Source organism: Rhizoctonia solani, chromosome 15 (genome assembly GCF_016906535.1).
Source record: "Rhizoctonia solani chromosome 15, complete sequence".
Taxonomy (NCBI): Eukaryota; Fungi; Basidiomycota; class Agaricomycetes; order Cantharellales; family Ceratobasidiaceae; genus Rhizoctonia; species Rhizoctonia solani.
In genome coordinates, this window is record NC_057384.1 from 19,196 (window position 1) to 37,890 (window position 18,695).

At 48.6% G+C, this 18,695-nt stretch overlaps 7 protein-coding genes across 7 annotated transcripts; 4 read left to right on the top strand and 3 right to left on the bottom strand.

The window, feature by feature from the left end:
* Positions 1-433: 433 nt before the first annotated feature.
* On the bottom strand, positions 434-3,766 carry RhiXN_11850 (Retrotransposable element Tf2 protein; the record flags this gene model as incomplete). Its single annotated transcript, XM_043331665.1, has 1 exon — positions 434-3,766. The coding sequence occupies one exon, from the start codon at positions 3,764-3,766 to the stop codon at positions 434-436; it is 3,333 nt and encodes a 1,110-aa protein (XP_043186426.1).
* A 77-nt stretch (positions 3,767-3,843) lies between these two features.
* RhiXN_11851 (Retrotransposon-derived protein PEG10) lies at positions 3,844-4,614 on the bottom strand (the record flags this gene model as incomplete). Its single annotated transcript, XM_043331666.1, has 1 exon — positions 3,844-4,614. The coding sequence occupies one exon, from the start codon at positions 4,612-4,614 to the stop codon at positions 3,844-3,846; it is 771 nt and encodes a 256-aa protein (XP_043186427.1).
* A 1,167-nt stretch (positions 4,615-5,781) lies between these two features.
* On the top strand, positions 5,782-7,134 carry RhiXN_11852 (Retrotransposable element Tf2 protein; the record flags this gene model as incomplete). The annotated part of the gene is made up of 1 exon (XM_043331667.1): positions 5,782-7,134. One exon carries the CDS (start codon positions 5,782-5,784, stop codon positions 7,132-7,134), a length of 1,353 nt encoding a protein of 450 aa, XP_043186428.1.
* Positions 7,135-7,214: 80 nt separating this feature from the next.
* RhiXN_11853 (Retrotransposable element Tf2 protein) lies at positions 7,215-10,063 on the top strand (the record flags this gene model as incomplete). Its single annotated transcript, XM_043331668.1, has 2 exons — positions 7,215-7,664; positions 7,727-10,063. The coding sequence occupies 2 exons, from the start codon at positions 7,215-7,217 to the stop codon at positions 10,061-10,063; spliced, it is 2,787 nt and encodes a 928-aa protein (XP_043186429.1).
* A 565-nt stretch (positions 10,064-10,628) lies between these two features.
* Positions 10,629-11,129, top strand: RhiXN_11854 (uncharacterized protein; the record flags this gene model as incomplete). Its single annotated transcript, XM_043331669.1, has 1 exon — positions 10,629-11,129. The coding sequence occupies one exon, from the start codon at positions 10,629-10,631 to the stop codon at positions 11,127-11,129; it is 501 nt and encodes a 166-aa protein (XP_043186430.1).
* A 546-nt stretch (positions 11,130-11,675) lies between these two features.
* On the bottom strand, positions 11,676-12,026 carry RhiXN_11855 (uncharacterized protein; the record flags this gene model as incomplete). Its single annotated transcript, XM_043331670.1, has 1 exon — positions 11,676-12,026. One exon carries the CDS (start codon positions 12,024-12,026, stop codon positions 11,676-11,678), a length of 351 nt encoding a protein of 116 aa, XP_043186431.1.
* A 2,433-nt stretch (positions 12,027-14,459) lies between these two features.
* On the top strand, positions 14,460-17,928 carry RhiXN_11856 (glutamate receptor 3,4; the record flags this gene model as incomplete). Its single annotated transcript, XM_043331671.1, has 8 exons — positions 14,460-14,523; positions 14,599-14,628; positions 14,680-15,185; positions 15,246-15,311; positions 15,377-16,741; positions 16,809-16,844; positions 17,707-17,715; positions 17,767-17,928. The coding sequence occupies 8 exons, from the start codon at positions 14,460-14,462 to the stop codon at positions 17,926-17,928; spliced, it is 2,238 nt and encodes a 745-aa protein (XP_043186432.1).
* Between the last annotated feature and the right edge of the window lie 767 nt (positions 17,929-18,695).

Here is an 18,695-nt window from a genome sequence, read left to right on the forward strand (position 1 = left end):
TGCAAAGGGGCCTTAGGCCTGGAGGTGTGGTGAGTTAAGGGGTGGTGAGCGTCTGGGTACTACTGGGGGCCTGCTACTTAGCTGGCTGACTAATCCTCCTCAATGAATATGAGACAAGGTAAAATCAACTTGGTGTCTCCAAGCAATTTTCCTGCTGTTTATATAGACAAGGCACACTTTTTACATGGTCTGTGCGCGTGGGAGAAAGAAGTATAGAAGACAAATGAGAAGCCTGCTGCGGGCTGTGCAGAAGCGTGGGTTTCTTCTAAGCGCCCTTGGCACGGCATCTTGGCGCGGCATCTTGGCATAATAAGCGCCGAGATCACGTGATCGAAAAACAAAAGATATTGAGTCCGTAAAAAATACTAAAAATAATAGAAAAATCGTGTGATTCCGATGGTATAAGTAAGGAGGTTGTAACATTGCCCCCCCCTTAAAGGCTCTTGGCGGCATCACAAGCCTTTCTGAGTCTAGCTTGGTTGAATTGCTTGATCTCTTCTTGGCTGTGTTCCAACAGTTCTTCTGGCTCCCATGAGTTATCTTCTGGGCCGTACCCCTTCCATTTGATCAAATAGAACCATTTCCCTTGTTGGCGTTTAGAGTTAATGATCTGTTCAACTTTGTACTCTTCTTCCCCCTCTATTGTTTCAGGAGGGGGTTTTTCAGGGAATGGTTGGCTTGGAGATTTGTGGGCTTTGGACAGTAATCCTACATAGAACACGTCGTGGATTTTCAGGGTTTCTGGGAGTTTCAGGCGGTACGCGTGACTGGAGATTTTCTCTGTGATCTCAAATGGTCCTAGTCTTCTGGGGTCTAGTTTGTTGGAGTTTGTTCTAAGCTCCACGTTTTTTCCATCTAACCAGACCTTATCACCAATTGAGTATTCCGGTATAGTCCCCTTGTTTCTAGCCATTTTCTCCTTACTCATCCTGAGAGCTGCCTCTGCTTCTTTCCACTCTTGAGCAAGAGTATCTGCCACATGGTTGGCTTCTGGTATGTTTGCTGGAATGTTGGACGGGTTCATGACAGGGTTTTGTCCATATACCAACTCAAAGGGGGTTTTCCCAGTGGCGGAGTGTCTTGCGTTATTGTAGGCATATTCTGCTAATGGTAACCAGGAGGCCCAGTCCAAGTGGTCTGCTGCAACATACAATCTTAGGTAGAACTCAATGAACTGGTTCACCCTTTCTGTTTGTCCGTCTGACTCAGGGTGGTAGGCTGATGAGAAGGACGGTTTTACTCCAAGGCGTTGGTAGAGCGCCCTTAGGAACTTTCCTGTAAACGTAGTCCCTCTGTCCAAAATTGTTCTGACCGGTAACCCATGGAGTTTCCACACATTTGAGATGAATAATTCCACTAGACCCTTGGATGTAACCTTCTTGGTAGTTGGGATGAAATGCCTGAATTTTGAAAAGGAGTCAATGACTACCAAGATTGCATTGTGACCGTTTGACTTTGGGAATCCCGTAATAAAGTCATAGGAAATGGTGTGGAACGGATAGGGGGGAACTTCTAGTGGTTTGAGGGCAATGACCAGGGCGTGAGCTTGGCGGTTGGCCTGGCATGTGGGGCAGCATTCTACCCATTCTTTGGCAGATGATTTCATGCCTGGCCACCAGTAGTTGCAATTCAGAAGTTCAAGGGTTCTCTGTTGGCCCGGATGGCCCGCTAGTGGGGAGTTGTGGAATTCCTTCAGAAGTTGTTCTTTCAAGGTTTCTGAATCTGGGACAACTAGCTTCCCACGGTACCATAGCAGGTCCTCTTCCCAATTGTAGTCTCTGTAAGCTTTCCGGATGGAGGGAGGCGCATTGTCTGCGTCTTCTGTGAGGAATTGGATGATGGGCTCCAGGGACGGGTCCTCTCTGAGTCTGGAGCAAATTTCTGTGACTATTTCGACTTCTTCCTCTGAGGTATTGGCAAAGACTTCTGCTGGTAACATGATCTCTGGCTCTGGGGGCGTGTCTACGTAATCTGACCTTCTGGATAATGCGTCCGGTTTTCCTGATTGCTTTCCTGGGCGATAGTGGATTTCAAAGTTAAAATTGCTCAAGAATACGCGCCACCAGGCATGCCTGCGGTTGAATGTTCTTGCCTGCATCCAGTATTCCAAGTTTTGATGGTCCGTGTATACCTGTATGGGTCTATCCGTTGCTTCTAAGAAGATATGCCACTCCTCCAAGGCTTTAATGATGGCTAAGAGTTCCTTGTTGTGGGTGTTGTAATTTGCCTTGGCACCAGAGAAGGACTTCGACATGTAGGCTACCGGGTGTAGGCAGTTATCGTCTCCCCGCTGACTCAAGATGGCTCCCATAGCTATGCCTGACGCGTCTGTCTCTAGGTAATAAGGCAAATTGGGGTTTGAATGGATCAGAACTGGCGCTTTGGTGACTAATGCTTTGAGTTCCTGGAAAGCCTGTTCTTCCAATACGTCCCATGACCAAGGGGACTCCTTTCTAGTGAGGTTATGGAGGGGACGCGCTACAGAGCTGAAGTTGGGAATGAAGCGTCTGAGGTAATTGACAAAACCTAGGAAGGCCTGGACCTGCTTGACCGTTCTGGGAGTGGGCCACGTTGTGACAGCTTCTATCTTCTTCTTGTCCATTGAGAATCCGGAGGGAGAAATAATAATGCCTAGGTAGTTGACTGTGGTAACGTGGAAATGGCACTTTGACAACTTGCAAAACAGCTGGTTCTTCATTAGGCGCGACAGTACTTCTCTGACGTGGTTAGGGTGATCTTCTGGGTTCTCAGAAAAGATAAGGATGTTGTCCAAATAGATTACTACTGTCACGTCAATCAGATCTCTGAACAGATCGTTCATGAAGTGTTGGAAAGCGGCAGGGGCGTTGGTAAGTCCAAAAGGCATGACCAAGTACTCAAAAAGGCCATATTTGGTCCTGAAAGCCGTTTTCCATTCGTCGCCTTCCTTGATGCGCACATTATTGTACCCCCATCGGAGATCTAATTTTGTGAATAGCTTGGCGTTTTGTAACTTAGCCATGAGGTCATCCTGCCTGGGAAGGGGGTAGACATTTTTGTGGGTGACGTCATTTAGCTTCCTGTAGTCAACCACTAATCTGAGGGAACCATCTGCCTTCTTTACAAACATGACTGGAGCGCCGGCGGATGAGGTGCTGGGGCAAATCTTGCCTGTTGCCAATTCCTCGTCAATGTGTTGTTTCAACGCCTTAGATTCCGCATCCGTCATGCCGTATATGGGACCAGGGGTCAGTTTGGCGTCCGGGACAAGGTCTATAGAGATGTCATACTCCCTATGTGGAGGGAGGACCTTGAATTCTTCTTTGCCAAAGACTTTAGCAAACTCATGGTACTGAGGGGGAAGGTCTGCTAAAGGATCTGAGTCCGCTTCTTCTTTGGAGGCAATTTGAACTTGTTCAGGGAAGGTGACTAGTCCCTGTTGCCAATCAATCAAAGGAGCTTCTGCCGTTAACCATGTCATGCCTAGAATAGCCGGTGTGTTGCCTATGGGGCAAACAAGGAAAGGGATAGTGTGGGGGTGGCCATTGGTTGAGACCACAAGTTGAACCTGGTGCCAAATGCAACCAGTCTGGGATATGGTACCATCTAGCATTCTCACTACTCGTGGATTTTTGAGTAGGGTTTTTGGGATTTTAAGTTGTTCTACTAATGAGGGGGATATAAAGTTGGAGGTGGCGCCAGAATCAATGAGGGTTTTGATAGGGTCCGTTGGGTAGTCACGCAGTTTCATATCTAGGAAGAGCAGTGGTTTCTTGTTTGAGTCCATTGCAATATTTACAAATTCCGAGACAGATACATGTGTTTCTATTTTTGAGACCAAGGGCTTGACGGTAGCTCTTGGCCTTACTCTTTTTCCAACTCCACGACTTCCCCTATCTTGGCGGCCTCCTTGATTGTGGCCTTCCAGCCATTGGGGCATTGTTTGATGCCGTGCCCCTTTTGTCCGCATTTAACGCACAGCCCTGATGCACGGCGGCAATCCCTTTCTTCCAGGGTGAGGTAATTTGGGTCCTCCAATAGGCAAACCCGTTGGGTGGTGGTTGTGGAAGTGGTTGCGGTGACCGGGGATTTGGCTGGTGCCTTTTTTGGCCGGTTCTCCTCGTTCTCCCAACGGGTGTTGTCAATTTTGATGGAGGCAGCAAATATAGCCTCCAGCTCGTTGGGGATGTTGTCCTTGGTGGACAGGAGTTCCTTAACCTTCCAGTGAAGGCCGCGTGTGAATTGGGCGATGTACGCCTCTTCATTCCAGTCAAGCTCTGCCATAAGGTTGCGGAACTCGGTGACATACTCAGAGGTGGTGGTGGTCTGAGTAAGCACGGCGATTTTTCTGGCGGCCGCCCGCTTTGCGTCTGGGTCTGCAAAGGCTTCTTTAAATTTGGCCGTTAAGGCCGGGATAGTGGTTGGCGGGTTTCCCTCGCCCTTGATGATGGCCCCTATGAGGGGAAGTGCCCAATCAGCTGCTTTGTCTGTCATGTGGTAAAGTATCCACACGACCATCTGCTCTTCTTTGTCAAATTGATCCCTGTGTAGGGCTACCCAAAGCAGCATGCAATCCAGCCATTGTGTGGCCTTGCGTCCCCTGGTTTCTCCTTGATAAGGGTTGGGGAGATCCATTTTGGGCCTTTTTACGCTGCTTCCTGCGTCAAAGGGGGTAAGGGAGCTGAGTGACCGCCTAGGCGTTCCCTGAGGCTCTTTTTTGGGTCGCCTTGGTTCTTGTCATAGACACAGTCGATACCAGGGAATTTATTCCCATTTTCTCGAATTTAAACGAAAGCAAACGGACAACATTTTCAATCACGTGACTTCGGCGCTTATAACATACGCTAAGCGCCAAGCCACGTCCCCTTCCGCGCTTACCTCAGCACACGTAGCCACCTCCACCAATGACATCACTATGACACGTATGCATGAGTAAGGCCGACTGCGGAGCGGGGTTCTTATTGGTTATGGTATTGCATATATCTGTATTTGTAATTAGTCTACCTCTGTAATATATAAGGAGGCCAACCGACCATGGTAACACCCAGGTCGATTACCTCTTGTCGCATCACACATTGTACGAGGGCCTTACAGCCCAGTAAGATTACGTAGATACACGCCTTAAGCGTCGTCCTCGCTGTACATACGTAGCTCGTCATCGCCTTATAGCGCGTGACCATCGTAGTTAGTTAGTTCGTCGTCGTAGGGTACCTCGTCACCGCCTTAAGCGGTTTTACTGTATAGTTACACGGCCACAAGCGCCCGCACCCTCGACGTCCTTACAGACGTCTAGGACACTAGGTAATTGACCTTAAGTCGGTTGCAAACCGTGCCCACCAAGCACACCCACTTAGCCACAACAAACAAGAAGGCCCCCTGTACTAGCACAAGGGAAAACAGGTGATCGAGCTCGCCTTTCGCTGTCAATAATCAAACCAGCGTCGGCTCCACCTAGTACCGAATTGCTATAAGGCAGACGGGTTCTAATCGTCCGCATACCCACGGTTGCCGCACCTGTTACCAGCGACCTCAGACAGCAGATACACCCGCTTGCAGAGACGAGACCCTACATTACGCCCGCCCACGGCTGTAATTAGCGGCACTTACTGTCCAACGCTAGGTCGTTTGACGCAGAGGTTTAGCGTTCGCGTAACAAAGCGCTCATAAGTCCTGATATAGGCACTACCTGGCTACACAGCCCTCACTCCCCCTTACTTGCCCACCATTACCTCGCGCACTCCCACTCGCTCCTCCTCCCGTGCTTCTTCCCACGCTGGCCGCTCCTACCCGCCAACACATACCATGGCAACCCGTTCCCGGCCAGCCTCTCGAACCCGCTCCCCAATTGATCAAGGGGAGCTGGGACCCCAACTTTTGGCAACCCCCTATGTCGAAATCGGGGAAGTCTCCCTCGAGCGAATCACAAGCCTCCTCCTTGGCCTCCTCGGCCAAGTCGAGCACCTTGAGCGGAAAGTGGAAGAAGTCCGAGAAGCAGGGGTCGAGGCCCGTACCAACCTTGAGAACATCTCTCAAGCCGTCGATACTGTCAAGGATGGGCTTAGAAGCCTCCAACTCCATGGGCCCCGGACCCCAGAGGACACAAAACCCCCGGCCGTGGAAGCAACGCCACGCCCCTTATCAAAAGTCGACCCTATTGGATCGACTAGTCGGGTCTCGTTCTGGCCCGAACCATCTAGAGGGCTCCCCGCCTTTGCCCAACCCACTCCTGTCCAAGCAGTGCCCCCGCGAGTCCCATCTCCCCCTCCATCTCCGCGTCTCCAATCCCCGATTGGGACAGCTGCCCCTCCTCCTCCGGCTCCAGTCGCCACCTATCCCGCTCCGGTCAAGGTTGACCATCCCGACGCCTACACAGGCAAAATAGGGAGCAAAGCAAAGCAGTGGCTGACCCGGATGTTAGCCTGGACCCGCCTCAACTCCCGCATGTTCCCCACAGACCAAGAGGTCTTATCATTCCTTCTCATGAACATGAAGGATTCCGCGGGAGCATGGGCTCATCCACACCTCGACCAGCTTGGGTCACACCGAGCCATCATCCAAACGGTCGAAGGATTCAAACTGGAGTTCCTGGCAGCATTTGGCGACCCTGATGCCACAAGGGCCGCTGAGCGGAAGATAACCTCCCTTACCCAATCCGGCACATGCGCGGATTATATTACGAAGTTCAGAACCTTAGCAATGGAACTGGACTGGAACGACGCGGCCCTTCGAGGCCAGTTTGCCCAAGGCCTCCATTGGGAGGTCAGCCGCCAAATTGCAACCCGTGAACACCGTCCCCGCACCCTCTTAGAGCTGCAAAATGCAGCACTTGTCATCGATAACGCCCTCCGAGAGGAGCGTGCTAGCCATCCGCCGAAGGATAGTAAGTCTAGCAGACCATCTAACCCCGCAAGGGGGACGAGTACCGGCCAGTCAAGCACCGGCTCTAAGAAGCTCTCCGACGATCCAAACTTTGTGTCGGAAGAAGAACAAAATCGCCGCCGCGCCGCTGGCGCTTGTATCAAGTGCGGAAAAATGGGTCACAAGTTCGCGGAATGCCGCACGGGCTGGAAGGCCACCCCTGTTGAGGACAAAGGGAAGGCTAAGGAAACCGCCAAAATTGGCAAAGACTCTGAGTACCAATCGGGAAAAGAGTAAGGGTACCTGCTGCCGCGCGCAAGGACCCCAAGGACTCTGGCTGCATTGAAATTTGTAATATATCCAATAGTCACAATAGAATGTCTCCCCTGTTCACAATTTCGATTAAACCAGAGAAACAAGCGGAACACCTAGAAGTCCTGATAGACTCAGGCGCCACATTGTCATTTCTTCACCCCCGTACCGCCGAGGCATTACGCCTACCTCTTATAGATCTCCCAACACCCCGCACCGTTACTATGCTTGATGGGTCGAGCCCCCAGGCTGGCAAAATTTGGAAGAAGGCTAATCTAACCTTCTCCTTTGATGGCAAACGTATGACGGAGACCTTCTTGATCTGCAATACAGGGTCCCACGCCGCCATTTTAGGATTGAAGTGGTTGGATGCCCATAATCCAGAGATCGATTGGAACCAACGCACCCTCTCCTTTCCCCATGCACCACCGGAACATGTAGCCATCGCTGAGGAAGAGGAAGCTGACCAGAACCCCCTTGAAGGAGTCCCCCCCGAGTACCATCAATACGCCAAGGTATTTGGAGAGGAGGAATTCAACAAGCTTCCCCGCACAGGCATTACAATATCGGGATTGAGCTCACAGAGGAAGGTCCCCTGAACTCCCCCCTGTACAGCATGACAGACGCCAAATCCGCCACCCTCAAGGATTGGCTCAGGGACGAGTTGAAAGCAGGGAAAATCCGCCCTAGCAAATCTTCAATTAGCTCTCCTGTGATGTTTGTCCCAAAAAAAGATGGTTCCCGCCAATTGGTTGTTGACTACCGCCGTCTCAATAACCGGACAAAAAAGAACGTATATCCACTACCCCGTCCAGACGACCTCATGGCCCAGCTCCGCGGCGCCAAGGTTTTCACCAAGCTAGACCTGAGATGGGGTTACAACAATGTCCGTGTTAAAGAAGGCGACGAATGGAAAACAGCATTCCGGACCAAGTACGGCCTCTACAAGTCCCTGGTCATGACTTTTGGCCTGACAAACGCCCCTGCCGCCTTCCAGCATTTTATGAACGAACTATTCAAGGATTTGCTTGACGTCTGTGTCATCATATATCTTGATGACATCCTCATTTACTCCAAGACAGACGCCGACCACGCTCAACACGTTCACGAGGTCCTGAAAAGGCTAAAGGAGAATCAACTGTTTTGTAAGGCATCAAAGTGTACGTTCCACGTCACATCAGTGGAGTACCTTGGTATAATTGTCTCGGACCAAGGATTCAGCCTAGATAAGCTCAAGATCAAGGCAGTTCAAGAGTGGCCCACGCCCACCAAGGTGAAGGAAGTACAATCCTTCCTTGGATTCGCCAATTTCCTGCGTCGATTCATTGCCAATTTTAGTCACATGGCCAGACCCCTGCACAATCTGGTCAAGAAGGATACAGTCTGGAAATGGGAAGCCAAAGAACAGGAAGCTTTCCAGGGACTTAAGAACGCTATCACCAACGCACCAGTCCTTTGCCACGCTGACCCCGCCAAACCATACTTCCTTGAAACAGACGCCTCAGGGGCAGCCCTTGGATCCATACTGAGCCAACGCCAAGAAGACGGACGATTGCATCCCTTGGGCTTCCTATCAGAATCATTCAAGGGAGCGGAACAGAACTATGACACGCATGACAAGGAACTACTGGCAATCATCCGCTCCTTTGAGTACTGGCGTATTTTCCTGGAAGGAACCCCGCACCCTGTCACCGTGTTTACCGATCACCGCAATCTGGAGTACTGGAAAGAGTCACGTACATTCAACCGTCGTCACGCCAGGTGGCATCTATTGTTAGCTGGGTATAACTTCCAAATCGTATACCGCCCCGGTAAACAGTCCGGCAAACCAGACGCCCTCTCACGACGATCAGACCATGCCAACATCCCACCGGATGCCCAAACCATGCTTCCCGACTCCGTTTTTGCCAACGTTGCACTAGTCACACCTGAAAAGGAGTTACAACGCCAGATTGAGTTATCCTTAGACCAAGACGAATCCCTGGAGGAAATCCTCCAATTCCTGCAGAACGCGTCCAAGGCTCCACCCTCAATCAAGCGCGCCTTCAAAGATTACGAGATGGAAGCAGGCCTGCTATTCTACCAAGGGCAAATTGTAGTACCAGACATTGGGACATTGAGGACAGACTTACTCCGTATATTCCACGACAGCCCCCTGGCCGGTCACCCAGGCAGGCAACGGACCCTAGAACTGGTATCCAGGAATTACTACTGGCCTGGCATCCGTGCTGACACATACTGGCACGTCGATTCTTGCGAAACATGCCAACGGATCCGGAAACCCAAGTACGCATCCATCCCACCTCAACCTCTGGAACTCCCATCACGCCCGTGGCAACATGTGTCATATGACATGATAGTAGACCTGCCCAAAGACGGAAATAGTGACTCCATCCTGGTCATTGTTGATAGCTTTACCAAATACGTGATCCTGGTAGAATGTTCCAAAAAGCTCAAAGCACCGGAGTTAGCAGATCTATTCCTCCGCCATGTATGGAAACGATATGGTATGCCTGAAAAGACAGTATTGGACCGCGGACGGGTCTTCAATAACAAATTCCTGAAGGCCCTATACCAACGCCTGGGAATAGACCCCCATTTCTCCTCAGCCTATCACCCCCAAAGTGACGGGCAGACAGAACGTGTAAATCCCACGGTTGAACACTTCTTACGGGCCTACTCAGGGATAAACCAGAGGGACTGGGTCAAATGGTTACCAATGGCGGAATTTGCCTACAACAACGCGGTACATAGCTCAACAGGCAAATCCCCCTTTAAGGCACTATACGGATGGGAACCCTCCTTGACTCCGAGTAACGTTCCAACAGACGTCCCTGAGGCAGATGATCTAGCAGCTCAGATGGAATCACAATGGCGATGTCGTGACCCAACTGTAAGGTTGGTCACACGCTAGTGGGCGGGCGCTTGTGGCCGTACTACTACAGACACTGCTTATGTAACTACTTAACTAGGCTAAACTACTACCGCTTAAGGCAGTCTACTGCTTCTATACTACTGCGAGGGGGCCTTAGGCCTGGGAGGTGTGGTGAGTAAGGTAGAGGGGTTACTACTGGTGACTAAGGGGGCCGGCTACTTAGCTGGCTGGATATCCTCCTCAATGAATTTGAGACGAGGTAAAATCGACTTGGGGTCTCCAAGCGATTTCCCTGCTGTATATATAGACAAGAGTACAATATTTACATGGTCAGTGCGTATGGGAAAAGAAGAGTTCGTGTGAAAAGAGAAGCGTGCTGCGGGCTGCGCAGAAGCGTGGTTTAGCCCTAAGCGCCCTTGGCACGGCATCTCGGCGCGGCATCTCGGCATGATAAGCGCCGAGGTCACGTGATCGAAAAACAAAAGATATTAAGTCCGTAAAAAATACTAAAAATATCAGAAAAATCGTGCGAGTTCAATGGTATATGTTAGGGGGTTATAACAGGCGAGAAATAGAGGCGGCACTCCGGCAATCAAAGACACGCATGGTAGCCGGAGAAGTAGGAGAACCACTTGAGTTTGAAATCGGAGAGGAAGCCTGGCTAGATGCCAAAAATGTGAAGCTAAAGACCCTGAGTCCGAAGCTAACTGAACAACGCCTAGGCCCCTTCAAAGTAATCAAGAAAATCTCCAACAGAGCGTACCGCCTAGAACTTCCACCAACAATGAGAATCCACAATGTCTTCTACGTGGGTCTCCTGTCAAAAGTCAAGAGGGACAAAAAGCGCAGCTTTGAGAACCGGCCTCCACCCGTCACCGTGGATGGAGAGGAAGAATATGAGGTCAAAGGAATCACAGACATGGAAGAAAGGAACGGGAAGTGGTTTTTTAGGGTAAAATGGAAAGGCTACGGATCAGAGGAGAATACCTGGGAACCAAGGGAAAACCTCAAAAACGCCGAAAAAATCCTAGAAAAATTTGAAAAGGAAATGAAAAAGAAGGCCCTCGGCGCTGCCAAGGCCCTTAGAGGGGGGGCAGTGTCGTAGACACAGTCGATACCAGGGAATTTATTCCCATTTTCTCGAATTTAAACGAAAGCAAACGGACAACATTTTCAATCACGTGACTTCGGCGCTTATAACATACGCTAAGCGCCAAGCCACGTCCCCTTCCGCGCTTACCTCAGCACACGTAGCCACCTCCACCAATGACATCACTATGACACGTATGCATGAGTAAGGCCGACTGCGGAGCGGGGTTCTTATTGGTTATGGTATTGCATATATCTGTATTTGTAATTAGTCTACCTCTGTAATATATAAGGAGGCCAACCGACCATGGTAACACCCAGGTCGATTACCTCTTGTCGCATCACACATTGTACGAGGGCCTTACAGCCCAGTAAGATTACGTAGATACACGCCTTAAGCGTCGTCCTCGCTGTACATACGTAGCTCGTCATCGCCTTATAGCGCGTGACCATCGTAGTTAGTTAGTTCGTCGTCGTAGGGTACCTTGTCACCGCCTTAAGCGGTTTTACTGTATAGTTACACGGCCACAAGCGCCCGCACCCTCGACGTCCTTACAGACGTCTAGGACAGTTCTTCTTCTTCCTCGGAGTCAAACCCTGTTCCTCTTGAAGGGCGGAATGGGGCCTTGAGCCCAGGCCTAACCGTGCCTGGAGTGTGGGCTTCCCCTCCTGAGTGGGTAGGAGGGGTGACAGGCCCAGTCAATGGGCCAGGCTTGGTTTGGGCTCCGCCCTGGTCCTTGTCCCCAACAAGGTTGTTGGTTTCCTTGCATATGGCGGTAAGCTGTGTGATTTGCTTGCCTTGTGATTTGATTTGCTTGCCTTGTGATTTGATTTGGTCCTGCAAGGACCCGACTGTGGCTGTGAGGGCTGTGATAGCCTTGAGGAGAGCGGCAAGGGACGGCTCCGGTTCCATCCTTGGCAAGTCTTGCAAAGGGGGAGATGTGCTGCAAGAGGGCGGTAGGGAGTGGGTTGGAATGGAGCGTCTAGAGGAGCAACTGGAGGGACGGGAGTATGGGTGTGGGGCGCCAGAGCGTGTGGAGGGAATATTGGAGACAGCGTGGGGAAGTGGTGCCTATATCAGGACTTATGGGCGGTTTTTGTGTAGTGTGTGGGCGCTAAACCTTTGCGTCAAGCACCTAGCGTTGGATAGTCCCTACAACAAATCAACAGATCTGGCAATTGTGATATGAGCGGGTTTTCTACAAGCAGGTGTTTCAGCTGACTAAGGTTGCTAACTACTGTGTTCCGGCAAAACACGTGGTATGCGGGGGATTAGAGTCCTTCTGCCTTATAGCAATTTGGTACTACGTGAGGGTAGGGGGTTTTTGATTATTATACCCCGCAAGGTGGCCCTGATCACGTGATTTCCCTTGTGCTAGTACAGGGGATCCTCTCCTTGTCAAACAAGCCTACGAGAAGTTGATTTTACAATGTTGTGCACCACTGTAAGGTGGGCACACGCTGGTGGAGTTGGGCGCTTAAGGCCGTACTACTACAAGCAACACGTACGTAATCCAACTAACAAGGCTATACTACTTCCGCTTAAGGCGGACTACTACTACTTAACTGATGCAAAGGGGCCTTAGGCCTGGAGGTGTGGTGAGTTAAGGGGTGGTGAGCGTCTGGGTACTACTGGGGGCCTGCTACTTAGCTGGCTGACTAATCCTCCTCAATGAATATGAGACAAGGTAAAATCAACTTGGTGTCTCCAAGCAATTTTCCTGCTGTTTATATAGACAAGGCACACTTTTTACATGGTCTGTGCGCGTTGGAGAAAGAAGTATAGAAGACAAATGAGAAGCCTGCTGCGGGCTGTGCAGAAGCGTGGGTTTCTTCTAAGCGCCCTTGGCACGGCATCTTGGCGCGGCATCTCGGCATAATAAGCGCCGAGATCACGTGATTGAAAAACAAAAGATATTGAGTCCGTAAAAAATACTAAAAATAATAGAAAAATCGTGTGATTCCGATGGTATAAGTAAGGAGGTTGTAACATCACGTGATTGAAAAACAATAGATATCAAGTCCATAAAAAAAGGTAAAAATAATAGAAAAATAAGGCAGTTCCAATGGTATATGTTTGGAGGTTGTAACATACATGATACTATTGTATAGTACTTTGGCAAATATACAGCACAAGTACAAATGGAAATTCTAATTAATAAGCCTGCGGACACACCTGCTTTAGCTTGCTGGCTACATGTTATATTCCAGAGATGCTAATGTTGGGTAAGCTCCACTGGTGTGGCAGTTAGGCCCACCTCTGTGCTCATGTGATTCTGTAATTATGTACCTTGGTTCAGATCCCTGCTCTTTATTTCTTTTATGTCTATTCCCTTATTTACATACTCCCTTTATTTCTCTCTACCTGAGTCCCCTGAGATTATATATGCTATAGAAATCATTTTATCTATTGTACTCTTTACTATTTCCTAGTTACATGGTGAGGACTGCCCTCTATCCTAGGTTGCACCAGCAAGTTGGAACTTCCCAGTGCTGGTGTTTGGCTATCAAGGGACAACCCCTTAAAACACACCCTGCTGCTCCCTTGCAGGGCTGATTGCACTACAGTCAATGCCCTCTCCATGCTTGTTGATGGGCTCCAATTCAAATGCATGTTTCTAGGAAAAGAAGGGGGCATTTTTTTGTTTAATCAGTAGATTAATAATCAGCTGCTTTCTTGTTTCTGAGGGGCTGCACACAAGCAAACAGTACAAATAGATGCATTGCTTAAGACACATAATCTATATGTGTATTAATTGAAAGGAGGGACTAAAGGAGCAACATTTTTACAAGATCAGACACAAAAGTTTGCAAACCAAATTATTTGACTAAAGCCTAGCCTGAGCAAACATATTGCAAAGCTCATATACTCACTAGTGATATCTGAAAAAAGACGCAAAAAAGAGAGAAAATTAAAGAGACAAAGTGATTGTGGTGGAAAGATTGAGACATGTATTTGCAAGAGCTCTACTTAAATACAGGAAAGTGTAATTTATTTTGCTGTACCCAGAGGCTGTTGGTTGTTGTGCCTAATGGGGATAGTGGCTGTGGCACAGAAACAGCTAGAAAGCAAAGTCATGAAATTGCAAACCTGTTTGTCAGCTAGAAACCAAAACACAAGCATCCAGAGGGAGAGATGGAGAGGGCATTGACTGTAAAAGGACATCCTCTGAACGTCCTAATGTCCTCTGAACAACCAAATTGACTCTGACTATTAATGACACTTCTTTCAGGTGCTGCTGGTGGCGTCCTTTGCTTATAATTAGTTCTGTTTCACATCTCCGCTCTGCCTTCCACCTTCCAACATCTACCACTGCCTCTGAACACTTGAACACTGTTGTTTGTAATGTCTGATTCAGAACTTGATCCAGCTGAACTTGCTATGATGAAGGTGTTTTTTGCAAAGCAGGGTGAGTTCCAGCTGTCTCATGAGGTTGGTCAACTTTATTTGTTGCTAACTTAATGTTCTTCCCATCCTACTACAGGCTTTGAACTATGGTCAAAAAAATTGTCAGGTATGTGTGCTAGACTATGTTTTACTACACGTGTTATCAATTCAAAGTTAGCTGCCAATAGTTTGCATACTGCAAACCAAACAAGCACAAATTCAACATTCCTGCTGGTGACAAGAGAGAAACCTGTGGCTCAAGGCATAGGCTCTTTGAAGGCTAAATTGGCAGACTTGGCATCAGGTTCCATATCAACACATGGGCCGCAGCCTGCAACTTCAACAAAATTGGCAGTTGTGACAGAACCAGCAACAATGACAAAGGTAGTGACTGCAAAAAAACCAGCTGTTGTAACAAAGCCACTGGCAAAACCCACTGCTTGTCTCCTGGCTCCCAACTCCCTGTTCTGGCCAAGCCGTCCTACTTTGATTGCTGTACCATCCCCAAAGTCAAAGTCCACCAAGCTTCTCTGTCCAAGATTGAGACTCAAGTATATGAAAAAGCCAAAGGGAACGGCAGGGAGGAAAGGCAAACACCAGTGGCCTGAGCCAATGCAAAGCATATTTGGAACAACTAATGCGGAGTATCTTTTTATTTACGCAAGTCCTCTATCTTATATTATTGTGATCAACTCTCAAACTTGACTATGCTTTCAGAATCTAATTAAGCGTCTGGTATATAAGAAGCTTGATACAACAACATGCTTAACCAAGCAGGAAGGAGACAGTGTTATGTGGGTCATTCAGAAGGTAATTACATAAGTACTAATAACAGTCCACCCTGCTCACTATCTAACACCCTTTTTTGTTTTTAGACTTACAAGTTCCTCCCCAAGTTCAAGATCTACAAAGGGGACTGGCCAGTTCAAGCATTTTTACAAATTATCCTCAAGTCTTCCACCAACACACACCAAAAGCTCACCCAAAATCTCACTGCTGACCCTGGTGCAATGCCCATTGATGGGCAAATGATTGTCAACTTGGCCAATTGTATTGTGGACGCCAATCTTGGTGAAGAAGAGGGTGTAGCCAAAGGCAACAAGACTATGGTTACCATTGCGGATGAATTGTTTGGGATGGCCAACGGAAACTTCAATTTGGTATCTGAGCATAAGTTTCACTTCATTGCATGTCATCTATCTATTACTAAATACAGATATGTTACTTTAGAGCCCCTTAGTGACCGCAGTGATTCAGATGACAATGAAATTGCCAACTTGCTCCCAACGCTGCTCCCATTGGAGATATCAGGTTCATCCTTGGGCTGTAGGCTTGCTCCTGGTTCCTTGGTTCCTCCAATCACAACCTCCATGGCTGGCCAGGCTTGCCAACCCAATGACGCTTGGGCTCCCGCTCCTCTGCGCAGGGCTGCCCCGCCCAATAGCCCCACCCCACCCGTAACAAAGCAAGTGAAGCCAAGGCCAAGACCACCGCCAGAGGACTCCAAACCTGAATTGATGCCGGACTTGGTGCCCCAAACAGAAGGCTCTGCCCCCCAGCCCATGCCCGTGCACACTCCCACTCCCACTCCCACGCGCATGTCCACACTGGAGCCTGGCTCCCAGCCCAACTCCCAACCTGGGCCAAAGCTGCCAAAAAAGCAAAATATCATAGCGCTGACACTGGGAACTCAATTGACAAGAGCTAGAACTGCAGCCCAGCCCAAGCCCAAGCCCAAGCCAGCCAAGTCCAAGTTGCAGCCGCCAACCAAGTCAAAGCCCAAGGACAAGACAAGGAGCAAGAAGGCACCAATGCCCAAGCCCAAACCTAATTCTGAGCCCAAGTCTGAATCCACGCCCAAAATTGACCTCAGCCCATTGCCCAAGAATGGGAAAAAGCGCAAGGTTGAGACAAAGGGCAAGGTTATCCCATCAGTGCCCACAGGGAAGGGGATTGGAAAGAGAACTGCTGGCCCAAGGATGGGCTCAGTTCAGTTGGAGACCGTGACAAAGCTGGCATGTAAACAGAAGGCCGCAGTGGCCACATCCTCTCAAACCAAGCTTTGTCAAGCACCCAAGACCAAACCCAAATCCAAGTCGGAATTGAGCCAGGCGTTGGCATCCAAATCCAACCCCCCTCAGCCATCATCTGATGCAGAAGAAGCAGTGGAGTACAAGGATGAGGACAAAGAAGAAAGTCAACCTGCGCCAAAGGGTAAGAAAAAGAAGCTCAACAAGCAGGTGAGTAAATACCCGTGATTATTTTGGATAGCAAAGCCCCTACTAATGCTAGCTGACATTCCCATAGACAAAAGAGCCCATAGTCAAGAACAAACATATCTATGTAAGTTTGGCTGACTTGGGATAACAGTTTGATAGAAACTAATAAACATTTATTCTACAGTGACGCAGATCCGGGCCTTCCATGCAGCATACCAACAAGACGCACAATATGAGCACTTACTTCCCCTTTTAATTTCTTTTTTCAACAAATTATCCTTCCCATCCCCCATTCCATTCTTAGTTGCTTTTTTAATACAGTTTTCTACCACTACAATGTGAGCCAGAGGGAAATGTAGTTACACGCACATGCAAAATATACAGTTCTCCATCCCATATTACAGTACAGTAAAAGATATCTGGAGAACAAAAGACCAATATCCAAAGCGCTAAACGCGCCTGTTCAAAGTACAACTGAAGTTCCTCTGATGTGCTGTTGGCACATCACCACATTGTCACTTGCTTTAGGGAATACTAACCAAGGTTTTGCCAATGTGCCGTTGACACATTGGCACATCACACATTGCACATTGGTAGAACCGCAATGGCGCCCAAGGGAGGGCAAATTTGCGCTGATTCCAACATTTAGTACATTGCTGCCAATATGAGTTTCATAGGGCATCTTTTTTTGATCCCCGTGGTTTGACACATCCAAGAGACAAAAATAGCGCCAAAACAAAGCGTCAAAGCTGACACCTTGATTGGGCGCCAAGGCTTCCTGCAGTGTTGAAGAGCCTGTACTTGTTTTGGATTTGGCAACTGGAAGCAAGGCACTTGTTTGTGCATATATTGTGCTAATATCTGCCAATAATCCCATGCATGCAGAGCATTGTTCCTCAACAGGCCTCCAGTCAAATTTTGCTTGTAGGGTCTGTGGATTTGGTGGCACGCAGTCAACTTGAAACACTGAGGCTGGGTTTGCCCAGATAGTGCAGGTAAGTTATTAAACCCATGTGCGTTCAAGCGTAAGCTCACTTGTTTGCCAGCCTGGCAAAGTCAGAGACCCTCCAACCACCGCAGCAGCCATTTGTTCACAGTATGATGCTGCATTCACGCACACAGCTGAGTTGTATATTACCAGTGCCCAACGCGCAATTGGCGTCAAAGATTGCATTGCACAGCCCATTATCAGGTGGATTCAAGCTTGAGCAAAAGAACTACAGGAAATGTTGAGACCAGACAGGTCAAAACTCAAAATATCTCACCTGAGAAGTATTGTGCGCACAGAGATGGAGCAACAAGGGCAAAAAATGCGTATCAACCCTCTTTTAGAGTTACATGGTATATCATTTATCCTATTTACATGGCCTTGTAGCTGACAACTGTTATGTGAGTAGGTTTCAATGTGCATTTGGATACACCAATCAAGATCCTACATACAGTTCTCCTTGGAGCCGTGAAATATTTTTGGCGCTTTACTTGTAAGATTTTGGATGAAACATCAAAGATGGATATCTTCCAAATTTGATTTAACTCTCTCTCTCACTCTTGGGCCTTGAAATGGGGATGCAATTGGTTCCTGAATGCATTTGTTGGTATTGAGGCAGTCTGACAGGCAAACATTTTTGTTTTGTTGTGCAGCTCATTGTATTTGCTGCTTTTGATTTAGTCTTGCCAAACATCCTTCAAGTATTCCTGTTGCTTGGGCGGCTCACGGTACTTCTATGGTACTCATCAATCCCCAATATGGATTCTTACATGGTGCATAAAACATGCTGCTTTGGGGTGGCATAATTTAGTTGGGTGCTGAAATCACGCATACAGGCTGAGTTAGACAATGCAATCAAGGATTTTCTTCATGCGGTTATGCTCATTGACCCACGCACACTGATTCAGAAGACTAAGCTCCATATCCTCACGCATGCACCCATGTTTGCTTGTTGGTTTGGACCGCTCCTTGGACCAGATTTGGAAC